The sequence below is a fragment of the Stylophora pistillata genome, chromosome 8 (genome assembly GCF_964205215.1).
Source record: "Stylophora pistillata chromosome 8, jaStyPist1.2, whole genome shotgun sequence".
Lineage (NCBI taxonomy): Eukaryota > Metazoa > Cnidaria > Anthozoa > Scleractinia > Pocilloporidae > Stylophora > Stylophora pistillata.
Window position 1 is genome coordinate 10,441,884 of NC_142526.1, and position 21,387 is coordinate 10,463,270.

The following is a 21,387-nucleotide window of genomic DNA, read 5'->3' on the forward strand; positions in this document are numbered from 1 at the left end:
TGACGGAAGTAGCGTAGAAATTTCTCGTATGTGTGACGGAAATGACCTCACTGCCAATCAAAACTCTTGCATACTGCGGCAAAAATTCGATAGATAATTCGAGAGAATTTCGTAACCCTTGCAATATTGTCTCTGGTTGGGATAATTTCGTAAGAGAAAAAAATACTGCAGATTTTTGTGCTTCCTTTATGGTCTGATAATCTTTTGTTGTGATCATCAGTGATTTCGCGCCTTTCGTCGGTGGACTGGGATTTAGTGTTTGAAACGCTGTTTTGGCAAGATCAAGGTAAATTTGATTCATAAATTGCCTTGCCATGTACAAGGCGATTTTGGTAACAAAAGCCTCAATAATTTTCTCTTTCATATTTCTCTCAATTATTTAAGTCATGTACAAAATCTGAATAGCACTGTACAGACAGAGGAGCATTTGTTGTTGCACAATAGCAGGCGGTTTTAATTTTACATGTTCTCTACTGAATTGAAGACAGCATAACTTTTTACCTTCTTAGTTTTTAGTAGGGTTGTTGCTTTTGTGGCTTTATATGATAGGTTTTCGTATGTGCGGACAACAAAGCTTATTATTTATTTTCTGGCGAATGTGTTGGCACATGTTAACGTGGAGCTTGTACGCAGCTATGAAATTTTGTTCAACTAGGCTTTTTCTCCCTGGGATATTTTTAGAAACTGCCTATTATAGTCTGCAAACGATATGTGCTTTGGCAAAGAAATTCTTCTTTTTACTTCCTAAAGAGAAGGAAATGCATTGCTTTAAAACAGTTTAAATCAAAAAGTTTTTTTTCGAAACTGAAAATCATTTTAACATCCGAAATCTAATTAAAAATTCTTTCGTTAGTTACAACACACTCGTTGCAAATACTGTTGCATGTTTTGTGTGAGATCTTTTTCTATTTACGTTTTTCCTTTACTTACGCTACACCTCGTATGCCACTTTGTTTTTTTGACCACATTTTGAATTATTATTGAACAGATGCACGGTGAGCTCAATAATAATGCATATTACATTTGATTGGTTATTATTTATGATCTATCGGAGGACATGCAGACGCTGGTAATATCGCCATTAACAACGTTTTGCTTTTTCTCATCTAAAGCGAATAGACTCCATGTTGCCATAGGTCTGTATAGTAACAGGGTTAGGCAGTCCGGATGGCAATGCAGAGAAAGATATCAATCTAAAAAATGAATTTATATTTTTTGGATAGAATTTTGTAAATGACTGGAAGTGTTTACCTTCTTATCATTTAACATTTTTACTTCATCATGGAAGCAGTATTGAACTCAAAATGGAAACTTAAATAATTTTCTGTTTTGATTTTCATTTTCAGACCACTCAAAAGTTGTTTATTTCATGCTGTTGTTTTGCAAAGCATGGGTTCTGTCCTGGTGTACCGGTTCACAAGGGAATTACCATTGTTCTTTCTTTGTTTAGGAGTCATCGGTTAGCTATAGTGTATTGTTTGGTCTTTTGTATTGGCTCTTGTGAACCGGTACACGAGGACAGAACCAAAGCATGGCTAAGAAATGTTTAAAGTTTTAAAATGCATGTGCCAAGTTAATGTTTTGCACATTAGATCTTTTGTTTTGCCACATTCTCATTACCGTCATCATCATGGTTTTGCTTTAAGGTTGTGTAGAAAACATCATGATATGATGAGAACGTCAGTAAACACACTTGGCTGGGCCTCTTGTGCCACTTTTTTGTTTTAACTGCATTTTGATGTTATCTATGGATTATTTCTAAACATACACTGCAAGAGATTTCTTGACTCTTTTCAGGAATATGACATCTAGAGGGCAAACAGAGACTCAGAAATTAAAGCAGAATCTCGAAGAACAGCTTGATCGCCTGGTTGCCCAGCTGTCTGATTTGGAGGAATGCAAGTAAGTGTTTTTGTTTATTTGACGCCTTTCTTTTTGAGTTGGTTCAAACACAATGTACAAAATTTTTATCTTAAGCAAGTATTAGTTGTCAGTGATCAACTGGAACTGATAACTTCTTCAGTCACAGTGTAAATGATACCAAAACAAAACTTAAAAGTCAAGTAGAACTTTGTTTGTCAAACAGCTTTTCAGGTGACTCTGATAACTTCTAATGATAATAAAAGCTGGTTTTTAATCACCATAGCAGCTAAAAAACTGAATTACAGGGATAGAAAAGAAGCTTAAAAAATTTATGATATTTAACAATGCGAAACACGTATACTACAGTCCTTTTAGCATTTACACCCTGTATGCTCAACCGAAGGTAATAAATGAGCCAAAATGCTTTGTATGGCACATTTCATGTCTTTCTACGGCAGATCTCACACCTTTTATTTAATTTGCTATTTGCTATTCATTCTGTTATCCTTTGATCTCTAAGAGTGACTGGCATTTAATTTCTCCATAAAAAATCCCTCCTGAATCACACGTACTTTTAAGGTCAAAAGAATAAAGGAAATGATCAACTAAAGGCGCTCTTGATTGATAAACAAGTTCTCCTTGTTGTCACCTTAGGAAATGTATAGAGAACAGTATGGAGAATATGCACACTGATGTAAGGGTGTAAAGGGTTAATGTCACACTAGCTGATTGGCTGAGTGCTGGCTGACTAACTGATTGACTTACTAGCCAGCTGGCTGACTGATTGACTGACTGAGTTACCAAGAGGCTGGCTGTTTGGCTGGGTCTTAACTGATCCAATTGCTAGCTAACTGGCTCTTAAACCTGGAGTAGTATGTTAAAACCTTTAACATGATTATCACTACTATTATTTATTATTTAATTTTTATTTGCTCATTTATTTATTTATTTCATTGTTGCGTGTGTGTGTGTGTGTGTGTGTGTGTGTGTGTGTGTGTGTGTGTATGTGTGTGTATGTGTGAGAGCCTATACAGTGTCTGTTTAGGTAGCCCGCCCAGAATAGCTTTGCTAACTGCAGGCTACAAAAGCCTTTATTTCTTTAATTTAAAAAAAAAAATAATAAAGTCAATGTAGTAGTGACTATAACACGAAATTTTTCCTCACAGTATCACTACAGAATAAAATATCATGGTTATGAGAATGAAGGAAATGATCACCAACTTAAGAAAGCTCTTCATTAATAGACAAACTTTCCCATCATTACCATGGGAATGTACAGAGAATAGTAAGGAGAAATTGTATCCTGATGCTGGGCTCTAAAGTGTTAGCTAACAGACTGAGAGATTGACTAACTCACTGACTCACTGACATACCAAGGTATGTGACGATTTTAGGTTTAAATTCTTTGTTAGGATTGTAACAAATTAATAAATTGATTCTCTTTTTTATGAAGGGAAGACTTAGACGAGGATGAATATGAAGAAACTAAAAAAGAAACAGTGGAACAACTAAAAGAATTCAAGGAAACCTTGGAAAAATTTGCAGCTGGAAATGTGACATTAGTGGATGAAATAAGCAGTATGCAATTGGTAAAATTTTTTATCTAGATCTTTCAACTCTCACCCATTTCTTGTGGAATATTATGTCCAGAGATTGACTAAAAGAAAAACATTCTTGCTAATGACCATTTTTACCTTCAATTTTCAGGCAATTCAAGCAGCTATTAGTGAGGCTTTCAAGACTCCAGAGGTCATTCGTTTGTTTGCAAAGAAACAACCCGGTCAACTAAGGCAGAGACTTGCAGAGGTGAAAACATACAGGCTTGATGTGGGGGGCATTGGGGTCCATCAGAAACTGCAAAACTGTGAAAAAAAAAATCCTCCAAAACTGCAAACCCGCTGAAGAAATTCTATTATCTTATACAAATCTTTACGGAAAAAGAAGCCAAATAAATTTACAAAAACTGACAAGTACACAATTACACAGTATGATGCCAAGAATGAATTGGCAAAAAAAAAATATAAATGTAGATCAAATAAACTATACAGACAGAAAACAAGAATAAACTGAATTGTGATTAAAAAAAAAACTTTTAAGGCAATGACAATTATTTACACTAATGAATAAGACAAAAAAATATATCAAAGAAAATTAAATCTGTGTGGCGAGATTTTGGCTCAGATTGTTGCGTCCAGAGCAGATAATCAGTGAGCCTAATGTTCTTTCCTTTAGATGCAAAGAGATCTCAAAACTGGTCACCTTAGTCAAGCAGCATACACACAACAAGCAGTCGAGATTCTAACAGCCCTGAAGAAACTTGGAGAGCAGGTATCATCATGATCAGTTCAACTTGAAACTTTAACCCCTTAGTGTGACTGAAGTGAGAGGAATTTCTCCTTGCAGTATAATCACCCTTGTATCAAGTGTAAAGGTCATGGATCAGAATAAAGGAAATGATCACCAATTTAATTAAATAAGAAGCTCCTGATTGTCAAAGAAATTCTCCTTGTTATACAGTACCATAGAAAATATTAAGTGAGCAGTGGGGAGATTGTCAGTATTGATGTTAGAATGAAAAGGTTTAACCCTTTCACTTCCAAGATCTTTACAGCAAATTCTCCATACTGTCTGCTATACGTTAATTAGTGTAAGTACTAAGAACTTGGTGTACAATCAAATGTTATCCTCTAGCGAATGAGTTTCTTTTTTCTCATCACCTTTCAGCTTGATATATTTATCTTATTATACTTCTACCAAGTTATTTATCATCCTAAATGCCAAATTGTTATTTCAGTGCAGGTGAATTTTGCAGATATTTATTTACGGGGAGTGTGTGACAGAAGTATGCAAAGCAGAACAGAATTGGTGCATTTTCATGTTACTGTTTCTATTTTCTTCAATACATCAAGAAACTTCCTGGTCACCTAGCTGTTTTTCTTTGTTCAATTCATCTAATAAACTTGGATCTATATTTGCGAGCCATTATGACTCTTCGTCGTCAAAAATATGATTCAAATCATCTACCATTTTGTTTTTCCTAACTTCAATCCAATTCTTCTCTTGTACAATGTGAGAAAACCTTTCTAACTGGTTCTCTGGAGTACAGATACCACTTGATATTTGTACTCATCTATGGCATTATTTGTGGAGATGTCAAGGTCGATTTAAGAAGCTCTTGGTGGTCAAAAAAATTCTCCTTGGCAGTGCCATAGGAATTGTAAAGGACAGCTGGAGAATATGAATGCCCATGGTAGGGTGTCAAAGTTTTAATAGCAAAGGGCATGGACATCATTGGGTAAAATTCACCTGATTCATATATGGGAATTCTCACCTTTGCAAACCATCTTAGAAATACATATACTGGTAACTACCTTTAAGTCAAGGCCTAATATTCATCAATTTTTTTAGGAAAATTCACTACTTCACAAGGGAATTCCACATTGAATTGCACATGAAAATCAGTATCACAAGAATGGTGAAGCAATGAGTGCGCTATTGGTTTTCAAGTGCAATTTAACGCAGAATTCAGTAGTTAAGTAATGGATATTCCTTGAATCACAAAGTTGAATTCACATAAGAAAAAAAGGAAAACAGTGTTACTTATAGTTGTTATGTATACACTTAGCCTTGTTTTCAACTTGCAATTCCATGCTAAATACCTCACTTTGTTAACCAATCAGAATGTGAGATTTTATTCATTGATGCAATTCTCCTCAAAATTTTGTTTGTACTCTTACTTTTTTTTCAGCTTAAGCCTCAAGAAGCTGAATTTCTGGCTGAGAATACAAATGCAGCATTAAGCTCATTTGAGAAAGTTTCAGAGAAAATGGGTAAAGTAGATTTTTCTTAAAATGATTATTATCTGCTAAAATATAATTTGTCATATAATGAGAATCGATTAATCAAATTTTTATTTTTTTATTTTCATTGCACCTCACTTATAAAAATTAAACACACACACATGTACAGAATTAAGTTATTTATGCCCTACCACACATTATGTATGTTTTTTACAATAATTACTCACATTGTTAACAATAGTCACATAACTAAGCAATCGTAAAGCAGAAGAAGAAAAAATTAAACACTACAAAACAGAAACTTACAGTGCCTAACAGTGTTTACATTAATCAAATTCTTAATTAATAACTACTCTTAAAATTTTTGGCATTTGTAACAAAAAAGGCAGAGAAACAAATAAATGTACAGTTATAGTAAAGAACAAAGGACAACTTTTAAAAGTTATTTTACATGCTCTTTAGCTTCCTTATACTTCTTTGTTGGTCAGTTAGGAGAATTGGATGATGTGTTAAGACAATGTTGTTGTGGCAATCCGTTTCTCTTTTCTTACCATTTGTTTATCTGGCTATGTTAACACAGTTAATTTTCTGGGGGTGAAAAAAGTGTTAACTAGTTCTGACAGTATGATTGATTTTTCTTCTTTTTAGGAACTGGTGACAAGCTACTTAAGGTTGCTGGGTCACAAGTAGAAGATGCACAGAAGTGAATGGAGTCTTGGTTTTTGTATTTTGTTCAGCATGATTTGAACTGCTGTCTTTAAGGCGGAGTGGAAACATGCAAACAATTTCTTACCAGTCTTTCTTACAATACCTTGCTGGCAGAGGCATTTATTTGTTAACTTTCCGTACGGTCCACGTAAAAATAAAGTCCTCTGCACTCGGCCTGTTGAATCTTCTTCAAGCATGCACGGCCTGTTGCTTAGAAACAAATTAGTTCCCAGTAGTACTCAGTCTTGCATAGCTAAAACAGGTTCTGACCGGTTTTGCATATCAGATTATCCACAAACTTGGATAATTCCTAGGCGCATGCTCGAAGAAGATTTAACAGGCTGAGCGCAGAGGACTTTATTTTTACGTGGACCGTAGGGGAAGTTAACAAATAAACGCCTCTGCCAGCAGGATATTCTTACAATTTCTCAAATGCCAGTTATTGAAGAAGTATTGTAAGGAAAGAGAGGAAGAGTTAATTTTTTTCATGTAAATAATTTTTATCATGAGATTACTGAGTTATCAAATGAAAACCTAGAATTAATGGTGCACCAGATCAATTTCAGCATCATAGCACCAGTTTACTTACCCCTCCCCCCTAACCCAACAACAGTCAATTGGTAACAAGTTAGGGTTGATTTTAGATTAGGGGAGGAGTAGGTGCACAGGTGTTCAGTGACTGTCATTGCTCCAGTAAACCTTTAAGCCTGGTTTTTACAAAGGATGCAAGCACACCCCTAAGCACAAATGCACACATAAGGTAGATATGCCAAGTAAAAACAAATGTTGACAAGCAATGGCAAAAGAAAAAGAAAAAATTCTGATCCTTGTACTTGAGCTTGTGTTTATGCTGGTGCCATTGTTGAAAACAAGGCCATAGACTCCATTTTTTAAGCAGTCAGGATTCTCGGAGAACTAATTGAGTAAAGTCTATAAATTTTAAGTCAATGCTAAGTAATTTAAAACTTTACTTTTCTCAGTAAATTATTTAACTGATAAAAAGTGTGGTCGTGGCTTAAGAAATTCAATTTGCCAGCCAGCACACAGTAGAACTTTATCACCACATGAATTTGTATTTAACCCAAGGTTCTAATGACTATAATGATGACATACTTGCAGCACTTAAAATTGATTTTACACAGGCTGGAATCCCCACAAAGTTTCCCAACCTGACTGCAGCAATGAAGGCCATAATTAAACTGTGCATATTGTTTTTTGCTGTTGTTGATAAATGAACACAAGATTTTGACCACAGTGATGGCAAATAGCATTGTAGATTAATGTGCAGACCACACTAGACCATGGTCGATTTGATTTATCATGTTAGCACTAAACAGCAAATGTTGTGAAAAATGAATTCAGTTAAGATTGTATAGGATATCCAGAGTTTGGCCTCTATGTGAAGGGACACCTTTCCTACAAGGGACTGTTGCTAGAGAGCCTAGAGGCATGTTGTGACAAAGGATGTCAAACAACTTGCTCACTCTAAATGATTGATGTTGTCAGTTGCTACTGAAAATATTAAACAGTGCATTACTCCAAGGGATCTTCATGCCTCAATCCACTTTAAAAGGTTCTTTTAGGTTTCCTTTTTTTACAAGCTTTTGCAACTTGTAGAACTTGTTCCCCCCTCGTAAATGTCTTCAATTTCAATAACAGACGGTTCTTTGATATCAAATTCAGAAGCTTTTTAATGTTCTGTATTTACTACTAAACTATCAAAAAAAAATTTCACCCTGCATTATAGATGCACTTAAAAGAAGATTCCTGTAGCCAGTCAGATTACATTTTGACTATTAATGCTTTAACTCCCCATAAACTCTATACATTATCCACCAAAGAGGAAATAAGAATACTCAAACTTATCAGGTAGAATTTGTTATCTTGATCTAATAGCAAATAGTCCATTTTACAGTTGTGCTTGGTTGCCAAGCCTTTGAATGGGAGTGAGGCTAGAGATGACCTTGTTATGATACAAACCTTGCTGCCTTTCAAATGTAAATCACTTTGTTGTCATGCTAACTAGATACAGGTCTCTATCACAACAAGGTCATCTTTAGCCTCACTCTGAATCAAAGGCTTGGCAACTAAGTACACAACTGTAAAATGGCCTATTCTTGTCACTAATTTATGAGGGTATGTGCAATGGCAAGAGTAGAGAGTTAGTGTTCGGATCTGGGGGGGAGGGGGCTAAAGAATTAAAGAGGCCCAGGAAAAGAGGAAGGTAAAAGGTGCATGTTGGGAATATTTAGGGGCATTCCCCCAACCACCCCTCCCTTGTTGTTATGCATGATTACACATTGCCACTACTCTCTCTGCCGTAAATATTCCTTTTTTGATACACTTTGTGTTAAGGAGCACCTGATATTGCACTGGTTATTTCGGTACATTTGTAATAATCCTCCAATCATTCATGGGTGATCAAGCAAATTTTTCAATGGAAAGTAAAGCAATTGTGGATATTTATTGATGCAGGTTTGGTGGAATTTTTGGAACACAATGTAATATTATGAAATGGAGAATTTTTAGGGCGGAAGTGAAAGGCAATTGTGAATATTTATTGATGTGGGCAGAACAGAATTTTTGGAACACAATGTAATATTTCTAGATAAGTTGTGTCAAAAGATTGTTTTTAAATACATTTGCCAGAAAGCTTTGCCCTTATTTCTCCCTATCATTGGTTTTATGGTGAATAAAACGTTCTAAATCCTTACAGCTGTTCCCATTGTTTTTTTGTTTTTTTTGTTACAAAGCGTGTTTAGTTTTTTTTCTGTGATAAAAACAAGTGAAATTCGATATTGAAAGCCAAATTTTCAAATTGTTATCAACCTGGGGAATAGTTGAGACAAAATTAAATCTGACAGCTAGCATTAATTATGTAACCAAGTTGAAATATTCTTTATTTATCCGGTTGTGAATATAAACCCAGCCATAGTTCAGAATAATTCAATTTAAGGGGTTTTTCTTTTTCAGCCGGTGATATAAAGGTGGTGTAGCATTCGTGGAATTTCATCTCCCTCATAAAAGATACCTCCAGCTAACAAGTCATTTTGAATGCATGCAAATCCAATTTTAGCTTCGAGGTGGCGTCTCTTTCAAGGCGAGCGGCTTTTGTTTTCAAACCCACAACGTTTATTGTCTTTATGATAATTTTTTTTTTCACTTAGCGGGTGTGAACACATGTGATCAGTGACGTCAAGTTTCTTTGGCTTAGCGAAGAAGTACCCGAGTATTGGATTACACATTCAAGAAGAAGGTTTTGTATCGACGGTTCTTCTCAGATTTCACGAAAGGACCACCAAAGGGCTGCCCATGTCGCTGCAAACGACTATTTTGTGTTTCTTCGGCGTTTTAGCAGCGTATTGCCGCGGCCTGGAGTTCGGGGAACGCGGTGAGTTTGAAGAGAAGTTATTTGTGAAATTCGAATGCGCGTTGGCGATTTATGACAGTGAGTTCCCCTTAAACCGCATGTTGCTAAAAGCGAATAACTCGACTATTCTGTACCTTTCTGCGCGAAATACGTGATTTTGGATCGTTCGACATTCTTTACCTGAGGAAAATAATTTAGTTGATGTAACCAAGGGTTGTTTTAGGTATTTTTTTCGTTTTAATCGCAATGGGGTTGCCGTATTTAAATTATTTTGTACGTAGTGGGTTTCTCCATATCTCGAGATCTATATTGCACTTTCCACGTTCTTTTAATGCAAATTTTTCTTTCATCTCCCACGAAGCACTCAACGACAAGCATTTTTATTCTTCTTTCTGCTAAATGTTGATCTGATATACCGAAAAGTTTTGTTTGCGACTTTCAAAGATGTCAACTCCACGCCATGCATATTGCTTACAAATTGCTAGAGTTCATTATTTTCGAATCATTTGCTTTTCCAGCGAACCATGTCATATCTTAGCTGCAATCTTTTCACTTTGTGTCTGTTTTCATGTAGCATCTAGTCGCTTTATGTGAAATATTAGCGGTGGATTTAGTGAAGAACTGCTTTGTCAGCGAACATATATCCTCTTCGAATCTTCGTCGTCTTTGCGACTTGAACATTACTTGAGTAATCAAGAATGCGTGAAAGCAGATTTTAACGCATCCAATCCTCCAGAAATCGTTGTAGGCTCCTCAATGTTGACAAGCATTGAAGATGTACATTTTAAAAAATCTGGTTGGAAACTGTGGTTTGGGAACTCGATTTAGACATATCTGTATAATATTTGCGCGCACAACTGTAAACTAATTACCTTGCACCTTGAATTCTTTTTACGCTCGATCGAGTTCCGACTCAATTTACACTCAGTCTGGTGGTGAATTTGTTGCTTTTTTGTCATAAATTGAACCATACTACGCTGTTTTGCTGTTTTATACTTTTCTTATTTTTAACATTTCGGCAGAGCCCACATGCAGATAGATTTTTGTCTTCACAATGTGACAGTTCTGGTAGTTTGCATATCCATTTCCATCACCGTAAAATTCCTAAATATATTATCTCTTTTCTGTTTCGAAGAAAGTTACAGAGTTTGAAGGAAACAGTAAAATTTCATGCCTGATTTCTTTGATATCTTCACAATTACATTTTGATTAGTCGTCACTAACAGAATTTCTGCGATTTGGATACTTCTTGTCGAGTCGAAAATAGCGCCGACATCTGGGCAAGATTGTCTTCTTGTCGCTGTTTTTTTTTTTTTAACCAGGATTATGTGTTTTTAAATATGTTGGCGTTTGATTCTGGTTTTCCAATCACTTGACAATCAATATCCTTTATATTTTACCATGTTTATATATTATGGACCTAAAAACCGCTGTTAAATAATTTCTGAACACGTATTGTTTTTTATCCGTCTTAGCAGAAGGTTGAAGCTTCAATTCCTTAACTTCTGAGACGTCCTCAAGCCATTTTCATGTGCCATTGGTTTAAATTTAATCAGTTTTATATTGAATTTACCCCAAATAACTTGGATAATGATGGCACGTAGCAGATTAAGGGAAAAAAATCAAGTTAAAACTGCTTAAATGTCATTTAGACAAATACAAATTGACTGTGACATGCTTTTGTGAAGTATGAATGTGCTGATGTCAACACTCTTGTTCTTCCTATGCTGTAGTCTTGAAATTTATATCAGTAATTTCTGTTGTATTATCTACAGGATTTGATTTTATCCAAGCAGAATATGCCCGTGCTATCACAGAATACCATGCTGTCAACAAAACTGTGATGCACATCAGAGCAGTTGGCTGTGAAGGGCCAGTCAAGTATAATATTGCTCAGCCGGATACACCTTTCAAGATTGATGAAAAAGGACATGTTTGGCTGGTGAAGAGACTGAACTATGACCAAGCAAGATCCTATCTGTTGAATGTGACGGCAGAAGCTGGAAATGGAAAATGCATTGCCCACACCAAAATCCACTTTGAAATTCTTAACATGAACAAACATGCACCACAGTTTGAATTTGAGAATTACAGTTGTGACATTATTGAGAATACGCGAGAAATGAGGTTTAATCCACCCATGAGGATTCTGGACAGCGACAGTGGAGAAGCAGGAAAGATATACAATGTGACAATTGTGGAGACTGGTCTTCCATTTGTGTTCACTGTGGATGACAAAGGGAATGTCAAGGGAAGAGCAACTAAAAACATGGATGCTGAAGATATCACAGACTACTTCTTTGATATCATTGCCTGGGATAATGGAAAGCCTTCAAAGTCCTCCTTTCCAATCAGCTTAGAATGTCAAGTTGATGATGTCAATGAGTTTGGACCTCATTTTACGCCAGACACTTACCAGGCTAAGATTGCTCGTGGAAAGACATACTCCAACATCACTCAGGTTTGTGTATATTTATCTTTGTGACAATATATCCAGTATTTTTAATGATGGCAATTGTTATGAGGATGAGTTCCAAGTAGTTGTTTCTGGTGTCACACTGTCTTTCAATTCTCAAAGCCTACTTAAATCAGTCTTAATTTGGTATTAAGACCTTTTGGGATAGAGCACCCCTCCTACATGTGTATCAGCCAAAGTTAGGAGTCAGTTCTCTCCCCCTCTCCTCCTCCAAACTGGTACCCATCTTATCCAAAAAGTGAAGTAAATGCCCCATCATAGAACTGACATAATTTACCAAGGCTTTTAATGTTAGGGAAATGTAAGTTTTTGTAGATACAAAGTTTTGGCAACCTTGTGTTATTTCTTGAACTTGAGTGTATTAATTAGTGGTATTTGCAGTCTATATATTTTCTGATGAAACAGTTTTGAAGTAAAGACAGATTGTGCAACAAAATATTTTTCAGAAAAATGCTTTTCACAAAATGATTTTGAGTCCTCTAACCTACAACCACTTTTGGGATTTTTCCCCCAGTTCTGATAAAATTAATGCAGTCCACTTCCTTACAGTGAACTGTAAATAACTGATGAGTTTTTGGTTTGTCATTTGTGTTTACAAACATTCGTGTATATCTCTCCTTGAAAAAGATTCTTTTGAATAACTTTATAATTGATAAATTAAATGTATCTTGTAATTTTTTTAGCATGTAACATAAATCTGCTTTTTCCAATTTGTCAGGTCTTTGCTGAAGATAAAGACATAGGTATCATAAGTGGTAGAGTTTGTAAGTATGTTATAGAAGGCTTCAATCTTCCATTCAAAGTCAGTGATGACGGTGTAATCAGCATCGATCAGCCTTTAGGACGAGATGCCTATGATTTGTACGAGTTTCAAGTGGATGCTGTTGACTGCGGTGGACAAATGTCTAAAAGCAGTGCAAAAGTAGCCATCTCTGTGGTGACGTTAGAACCACCCTGTGACGAAGGTAAGTTTTGGTTTTAGAGGATGTTGATGTTTGTAACTTGATTGGTGGGTAAACTCAGTTTCTTTGTAAATTGAGAAATTTTTCAATTTTCCTTTAATAATTGATAAACCAAGTCTAGACCATTATATATGGAGTTTTTCTCAAGAATTAATGAAATAAATTTAATGCAACAATTTGTTTTGATCTATAGGTTAACAAAAGTTACATTTAAGACAAGGATATGAAATTTAAGAAAATTAAGCTTGTTTTGGAAAAATGTAGGAGTACAATTCAGTGTTAATTACACATGCAAGAGAAGCAGTTGAAATGTGCCTATAGGCAGTGACCTGTGGTTTTAGCATTCAATTATTATTTATGACATGTTTGGTATTCTCAAGGAAAAAAATTTTTATTTTGAGTGATAACAAGTTTTGGATTCACCAATGACAGGGAACCAAAGCAAACCAGGAACAGAGTATGGAATTGTGTGGGATAGTGATGCACAATCATTCCATCATGCCACCTGATCAAGATTTCGTAAATACGAAGAGATGCAAAATCATGAAACAAGCTATTTATTGACCAAGATAATTTGGTATTGTCGACTGAGTCGGTGATGTAACTTGGCTGTCAGGATGAAATTCTAAAGCTGGCATTTGTGATTATTAGTTCTTTGTCAGAGTGAAGATCATTTGCAAAGAGTATTTGTCAGAGCAAAGAGGAGCATTCAGAGCATTTGCTCTGATTAAGGGCTAATGCTTGAGATGTTAGCCTAAGAGGTTCTTCATTATGGCCAATTTACTTTTAATTACTCAGTTGATAATAGCTAACTATCTTAAAAGACCTCCCACAAAAGCAACACCACAGTTTCTCAAAAAACTTATCCCCTTAAATAATTAAATCTCCATAATCAGCTGCGTTGTGCTTCAGAAAGTTCTGGTTCAAACTAGTCATGAACTTCAAGCTGTCTGATTCTTGCAGTCCAAGCCAGAAGTGGTTGTGACTTGTACCTGTGAACCCACCTTTATTTCTAAAAATCTGATTGGTTTGAAATGTATAATTCTATCTCCAGAATTTGTTGGACCAGCTAAACACGAGTTGACCTTGCAGCAGTGCACTGGAAAAGTCTATGTCACCCCTGACATCACCTTGAACAAGTGTGCAAGAAAGCAGAAGAAGGGGAAGTTCTCTGCTAATGTCAGTCTGGTAACCAAAGCAGGCATGGGCTGTGACAGAGAAACATTTGAAGGATCAGATATGTTCACCATCTGTGGTGCAAGCAACTTTATTGATCTGCTCCCCAAACCAGGAGTTGGCAGAGAATGGACAGAGGATATAGCAAAGAAGACTGCAAAAGGTAGATTTGTCCTTGAATTGAAAAAAGCTTTTAAACAATTCTGAATTAAGTTTGTTACTTTGTCCATACATTCATTTACACATTTAATTTTACTTAGGATTTTTTCATTTTTGTGTACCCAAACAATGATTTAACATGCTGCAATAAATCCAGTCTGTCATCATGCAAGTTCTTCATGATCCTCTTGCAAATTAAATGCTGCAAGTTTTCAATTGAGCCAATTGTGTTTTTGCAGTCATATGGCAAGATGTTAAGAGCATCTCTCTGATTTAGTTTGTATAGTCTGAAGTCCAAGCATGATAATCTTTTTTATTAAAAAATATTTGTGCCTCATTGTTTAGCCTCATGCTCTGTTCTTGCCCAAGTATTAAGCCTAAAGATAAGGAATCAGAAACTCCAAAGATGTGGAATTAGAACTCCAAAGATGGGCAGTGTGATAAACAGTTTGGCATGTTAACTAGAATTTTACCTTGTTTTTTTCCTTTCGGGCAACCAATTTATGCTTTTGTTTTACCAAATGGGGACTCTGAGTAGAATTGAGCTCAGAGCTTCAATTGATTATGGCCTGCAGGTACATGAAATTGTTTTGAACTTTTTGTGGGAAGTGATAACCACCAGCATAGAGAATTGTTATTGAGTGCAGCATTTGAAGGTGGAGGGAGGTGCTCTTATTAATTTGCATCAAATTTTCCTCTTCAGATGAACTTGGCTTTTCATTTAATGGAAAGACCTACGTGGAAATTCCCGAAGATGTCTTGCCAGATGACATTGGTGACAAGTTTACCATCAGCACATGGATCAAGGTTGCCAAATCTAAAGGTCGCCAAACCATTGTCGCTAACACTGATAAGGAGCGCCTTGACCGCGTACATTTCTCTCTGTCCACATACGGAAGCAGGCTGATTTTTGTGCACAGACGTGAGGCCATACACGCTGAACGCGATGTCTACTGCAATGCAGAATTTCAGTACAAACCAGCCATTTTTGACAACAAATGGCATCATATTTTGGTGGTTGCTGACGGCTGTGCCACCAAGATGTATGTCGATGGAGAGCATTACGCGGCAGTGGTAACTGAAGCAGACCGAACCCTTCACAACTCAAACCTGAAAAACAAGGTGACTGTTGGGGCCCGTTATCTGGCCAAGGAGGGAGTTTACACTAACAGGTTCACCGGATATTTGTCTGGACTTGCAATCAGACCTAAAACCACTCTTGATGAACAGGTACGACCTTGTTTATGTTTACTATTTGTGTATCCATTTCAAGTACAAGTGAGAGATGCAAGGGCTTTTCCCTTCAACCATTTTAACTCCCAGGAGTGATCAAGACAGAATTTCTCCTTACATCATCACTACTGTAACAGTATCAAGCAGACAAGTGATGAGAATAAAAAAGAATTGTCAATTAGGGGATTATCAATAGATCCAATACCAAATTCTCCAAACTAACGTCATAAGAATTGTATGACAGACAGTAAGGAGAATTACTAATGAGAACTTGGGAGTGACTGGCTTCTAATTTCTCCATACTTTATATCGTCTTTTATTAAAATATATAGGACATGAGAACAAAGGAAATGATTGCAAATTTGAGAAACTCTCAGTTGTCGAATGAATTCTCTTAGTCAGTACTGCAGGAAATGTAAAGAGAACAGTGTATAGAATCTGAATGCTGATGTTGGGCTGTTTAGGAGTGTATGGAGCAGTTATTTTTCTCTGAAAATTTTTTCCATCTGCAGAACACAGGGTTCAAGTGAAGAGTTTTGAAACTTAAAAATGGTCTACCATAAATTTGCATGCAGACCAAATTGTCCACAGTGATTTTTTTGTTTTACATTACTTACTGCCCATCATGCCTGTGTGGCACATAGGGCAGCAACAAGATCCTTCTGACCCTGCCAATCTTTAACCAGTTTATTAATGGTGCTTCAGCTGTAATTGAGCTCCCTTTTTCCCTTCTCTACAGTCCTGCCTTGTACATTGTACCATAAATCTTGCTTTCAACTGAAACAATGTTATCTTATTTTCTCAGGTTCTGCAATGCGTGGTTGGCTGTAAAGAACATGTGAACGTTGATGGCCCACTTCCTCCTAAATTCTCGGCCAAAACCATCGATTTTGGAAGCATTGCAATCAGTGGTGAAGGATCACCCAGTGACTTCATCAAAACACTGCAGAGTCTTGTGTACATTAATGAGCGCATGGTGCCAACACCAGGAAAACGCTCAGTGATCATTGAGGCCAAGTTTAATGAGAAATCACTAGCAACCGTCTCTGTTGACATTACTGTTGCAGGAAATACACGTCCTGTGATTATTGTGGAAGGTTTGGATGCAGACATCGGACTGAACTGGGAGAAGAGAAAGGTTGTCAAAGAGAAAGGTTTGCGTGTGTTTGATTCACTAGAAATCAACTATGATGCTTGTCCAAGAGATGAGGAAGACTCTCCAATTGACAAAGTGCGCTTTTTGGATGAGGCAGTGGTGAAAGTTAACCCAGCCTTCAAGAAAGGAGAAAGCTTTAACTTCCCCACAGGAATCAAAGGCCTGAAGGAGAAGGGACTGACTGTAAGTTTCAACAACGAGGAGCTGGTCATTCGAGGAATTGCACACTTTTCAGAATACGAAGATGTCCTTCGACAGATGGTGTATGTAAACTTGGACCCAGATGATATGATGCACCTTGAGATAACTGTAAGTTTTAATGAAAAAGAATTAAGGAGTCTTCAAAGGCTTTTCTTGTAGAAATGCGTAATGAAATAGGTTTCTTAACCGTTTAAGTCTTAGAAGTGATTGACTTGTACATGTGTAACTTCTCCTTACAATATTCATGCATTGTCCAGGGGTGGATCCAGGAATTTTTGATTGGGGGGTCCAAACTTTGGTTCAGAAAGGACTATTGGACTCTTTTGAGGCAAATTACTTTTCCCCCACACCCCCCACATCCCCTCCCACCAGTCGCAGCTGCAAGTTATAATTCCTTGGCCACTTACCGTTTACTTGGATTCATTAATTTAAAAAATCAGCCAGTTAAAAAGTGATATACGATCCTGCGGATGTAAGAATTTCCGTCTCAAAGTTGTAAGTGTCAGGTCTGATCGAGGGGGGGTCTGGACCCCCTGGATCCGCCACTGTTATCCAGCAACAGGTAATGAGAATATTTAAATTTACCATGTTGATCTAACACCAAATTCTCATACTAGCTCACAAGGAAATGTATTGCAACTAGAGAGGGGAATTACTGGAACAATCAGAAATTAATAGTAAAAGTTTAAAAATGTGTTTCATCTCTAGCAAACAGTGTTATGACCGTTTTTCTTTTCTTCTCTCGCTGTATAGGTGACTTTGTCCACCCTAAAAGGCAAATGCAAAAGTGATGCAGAGCGACGCAACATCAACACTATTCACACCAACAGAGGGTTCAAGAAATCCGACATCAAGTTCGCTCAAAACAGCCAAAAGGCAGAGATGATGCCTGGCATTGTTTCTGTAGAAGCTGCAATGGGCAAAACCTCATCTAGTGGTCTGTCCAGTGGGGTCATGGCTGCAATTATCATTTGCAGTGTGGCTGTTTTTGCCTTCCTTCTTGTGCTTGGTATCTTCAAGTACAGACAGTAAGTTTAATCTTGATATAGTTATTTTAATGTTGTAATGTTAAAGGTGTCACGAACCCTGTGATTTCACCTTAATTATTCCCTTACAGTTTAGCTCCAAAGGCTGTCTCAGTCTTGTGTACATTTAATTTCTCCTTAAATTTTTGCCACTTTGTCAAACATTGAGTTCACGAGAAAAGTGAAAATGATTTTCAATTAAAGAAGCTCTGAACCCTTTAACTACGAGGACCTGACTGTTAATTCTCCCTGATAAGTTCGAGTATCCTCATCAACTGTTTGTATAGTCATCTCTGGGATTTAAAGGGTTAATTGCTCAATATGTTCTCTTTGTCATTATCATAAGAAATGTATAGAGTATGAATGAGATGCAATGCATACTGAGTTTCTTAAGTAACATGTTAAGGGTCAAAATTTCCTGTGCAGCTTTTCAACTTAGAATCTACTAATAACCAACTTGGCATTTCCTCCTCGTCATCCTCCTCCTTTTCCCTGCAGTTTCTTGAGAATCTAATAGATGTGCTCAAAAACAAATAACATGGGAACATAGACAGGTAAAAACAAGCGATATAATATCCCAACGTTTCAGCGACTTCATGACGCCATTATCAAGGGTACAAATGAAAGTAAAATTAACATTCATTAGTACCCTTGATAATGGCGTCATGAAGTCGCCGAAACATCGGGATATTATATTGCTTGTTTTTACCTGTCTATGTATTACTAAATCTTTGTTAACATGGGAACGTTTCCTAATTGAAGTTCTGATTAGAGGTTAGAAATTTATTACTTAGATGGGTTCTGTTGAGGCAGTCTCATTGTTTTCTGCATTCATAACTGTCATACTATTGTGTTGTGGACTACAAAGCAAGTTTGATTAAAAACATGTTGAGGTTACCATTAAATTTCAAAAATGAAAATTGTTGTGAGAGATTTAACTGAATTATTTTTTAAATTTTATTAGGAGGCCAGAGACTGTAAAAGTTGTGCCACCAGGTGACGACAAAGAGGAGATGTATTGGGATGACACTGGTCTGAGTGGTGTGCGCATTACACTGAATCCCTTGCAAAAATTCCAGGAGCTGGACCTGAATGAAGACGGCAATAACACCGAAAAGTCTGACACTGAAGACGAGGAAGGTACAGCAACGAAAGGCCTGTTGGAGTGGGACAACTCTGATATGTAATTGCCAGTGGTGTATCTGTGAAACCAAGTTTTTGTTTAAGTTTACTAGCGTAGTATTGTGGTCGGTAATTGGTTTAACATTTCTGCCTTTTTCTTCTTCCTTTTTTCTTGGTAATTTGAGGGATATGTAGAAATGGCTAGTACTCGAAACTCAATCAATTTTCCTTCAAAAATTTGGGGTAATTTTGCTTTGACTACTAGTTGGTATTCATTTGCCAGTAACAACTTTAAATGTAAATTTTTGTTTGTGAACTTAAAGCTGTTCTACTGATTGCTCCAAGTTCATTGGGTTTGCATTTTTTGTCTGTGTTTTTTTTCCCCTTTGCATTCTTTTCAGTGATGTGGGATTAGTTTTGAGGTATTTTGTAGAAAGCTTTTTTTTTAGTAGTGTTTCTTGAACTTTGTTTACCCGTCACATTTATCCAAGGAGCACAAAAAATGAGATGTAATCTTGTGGCCAAAAAAAAAAGAACTTTGTGGTTTTTTTTTTTCTTCTTCTTTAATTTTCCTTTTTTTTTAATGATTACTGTAGTAACTAATTATAGTAACTAAAAAACCAAAGAGTTAAGTGAAAATATAAAGTAAAATTAACTAGACAATTAGACTTTATTGTTAGTGCATACTGGTGTTGTATGACATAATTTGATAATTTGGGGTTCATATTAGGCATGGAAACCTGGAAAGTCATGAATTTTACGACATCATTTTCCAGGACTAGAAAGTCATGGAATGTAAGAGAGTCATAGAATGTCATGGAAGTCATTGAGTGTGATATTTTTGCAAATGACACTTAAAGTTACCTCTTTATATGATTGTTTTTAAATTATTTTGGAAGCAACCTTTGTGTTATAGCTTTTGGTAAACATCAGAATGGTCCTTGAATAGTCATGGAAAGTCATGGAATTTTATGATTTGAAAGTGTACCGCCTGGAACTCTGTAATTTTGTCACAGCTGTGGAACTGCTGTGTTGAAGTTTGTTGACTGAAAGCTCATTTAATACTCCTTTTAAACTCCTTTATTATCATGTCAAGTTATTCAACACAATTTTGTTTTGTATTATGAATTTGATTTTGTCAGAGAAAAAGGGTTTTCAGAAAAGTTTTGAGAAAAATAATGGTTAGGGGTGGAATGAATTGAGATTTCCATGCCTGCTTATAATCAATTTCTTGAATTATTTTTGTGATTTTCATATTGTACTAGTTATTATTGGTAATGAATTGAGTGAGAAATGAAGGCATGTTGTCTTGTGGATAGCTTAGGGGGAGCCTAAACTACCACTAAATATAAAGTTCAACTGCTTTTTTTTTCTTTTTTTTTTTGTATGAATTTGATAATGAGACTTTAAAATGTACCAGTAATGCATTGAGTGTATATAGAAACAATATTATGCTAGGTGTGCTTTGTCAGCTATTCATCATACTTTGGGAATATGTCAGAGTGAATTGTTGGTAGAAAATGCAGTATCGGGAAAAATTTAAAAAAGATCAAGAAAAAAATTATGCGAGGTTGAGTAGAGGTTGTGATCACGCTGGTTATGTAACTGTTTTAATAACTTGATATCTTTGAACTTTTTAACTCCCAGAAGTGATTAACATGTGACATCTTGTAATTCTAACAAGTTATCTTGGAAAGAGTACGGACAAGTTTTAACAGCTTGAGGGTCATTTTTTGGGAATAAGACATCTCAAGGCTCATTTAAAAGCGAAAGTATGGCAGTGGGTAGGGAGAATTACTGATTGGATCCTGGGAGTGAAAGAAGTAAGGACTTAGTTAAAGATTAAGTAATGACTTTTGTAGGAAGTGAGGATTGATTTCTTTTGTCAGATGGATCAAAATTGTAAAATATATATTAAGAGGCTAATGAATAGTGAAAGGTAGTAGATTTTGGTAAGATCTCAAAGCAAGGTTTGGTTTAATAATACAAATATAATTGAGGCTTCAACCGTCGTTGTAAGGAAACATAATCATTAAACTGCTGCTATATACAACGTCAAATTTGGTGCTGACTCTTGTCTCGTATGTAGAAGTGGCAACGTCTTACTTCGGAATTGCTCGAGCCGTAATGCGCATG

At 36.2% G+C, this 21,387-nt stretch overlaps 2 protein-coding genes across 2 annotated transcripts; both read left to right on the plus strand.

The window, feature by feature from the left end:
• Positions 1-88: 88 nt before the first annotated feature.
• LOC111332451 (protein LZIC) lies at positions 89-9,084 on the plus strand. Its single transcript, XM_022937790.2, has 7 exons — positions 89-286; positions 1,798-1,902; positions 3,317-3,452; positions 3,571-3,669; positions 4,096-4,191; positions 5,612-5,693; positions 6,312-9,084. The coding sequence occupies exons 2-7, from the start codon at positions 1,802-1,804 to the stop codon at positions 6,368-6,370; spliced, it is 573 nt and encodes a 190-aa protein (XP_022793525.1). The 5' UTR covers positions 89-286; positions 1,798-1,801; the 3' UTR covers positions 6,371-9,084.
• Positions 9,085-9,584: 500 nt separating this feature from the next.
• On the plus strand, positions 9,585-21,311 carry LOC111332413 (calsyntenin-1). Its single transcript, XM_022937739.2, has 8 exons — positions 9,585-9,762; positions 11,517-12,202; positions 12,936-13,182; positions 14,234-14,518; positions 15,218-15,744; positions 16,553-17,212; positions 17,858-18,132; positions 19,094-21,311. The coding sequence occupies exons 1-8, from the start codon at positions 9,684-9,686 to the stop codon at positions 19,314-19,316; spliced, it is 2,982 nt and encodes a 993-aa protein (XP_022793474.2). The 5' UTR covers positions 9,585-9,683; the 3' UTR covers positions 19,317-21,311.
• Positions 21,312-21,387: the final 76 nt, after the last annotated feature.

What these genes read in the sequence shown, in the direction of transcription:
- LOC111332413 (XM_022937739.2), top strand. Translation starts at nt 9,684, where the DNA reads ATGTCGCTGCAAACGACTATTTTGTGTTTCTTCGGCGTTTTAGCAGCG. An exon ending in TGATGCACCTTGAGATAACT is followed by an intron (nt 17,213 to 17,857) that starts GTAAGTTTTAAT and finishes CTCGCTGTATAG; the next exon opens with GTGACTTTGTCCACCCTAAA. An exon ending in GGTATCTTCAAGTACAGACA is followed by an intron (nt 18,133 to 19,093) that starts GTAAGTTTAATC and finishes AAATTTTATTAG; the next exon opens with GAGGCCAGAGACTGTAAAAG.
- LOC111332451 (XM_022937790.2), top strand. Translation starts at nt 1,802, where the DNA reads ATGACATCTAGAGGGCAAACAGAGACTCAGAAATTAAAGCAGAATCTC. An exon ending in TGAAGAAACTTGGAGAGCAG is followed by an intron (nt 4,192 to 5,611) that starts GTATCATCATGA and finishes CTTTTTTTTCAG; the next exon opens with CTTAAGCCTCAAGAAGCTGA. An exon ending in GAAAGTTTCAGAGAAAATGG is followed by an intron (nt 5,694 to 6,311) that starts GTAAAGTAGATT and finishes TCTTCTTTTTAG; the next exon opens with GAACTGGTGACAAGCTACTT.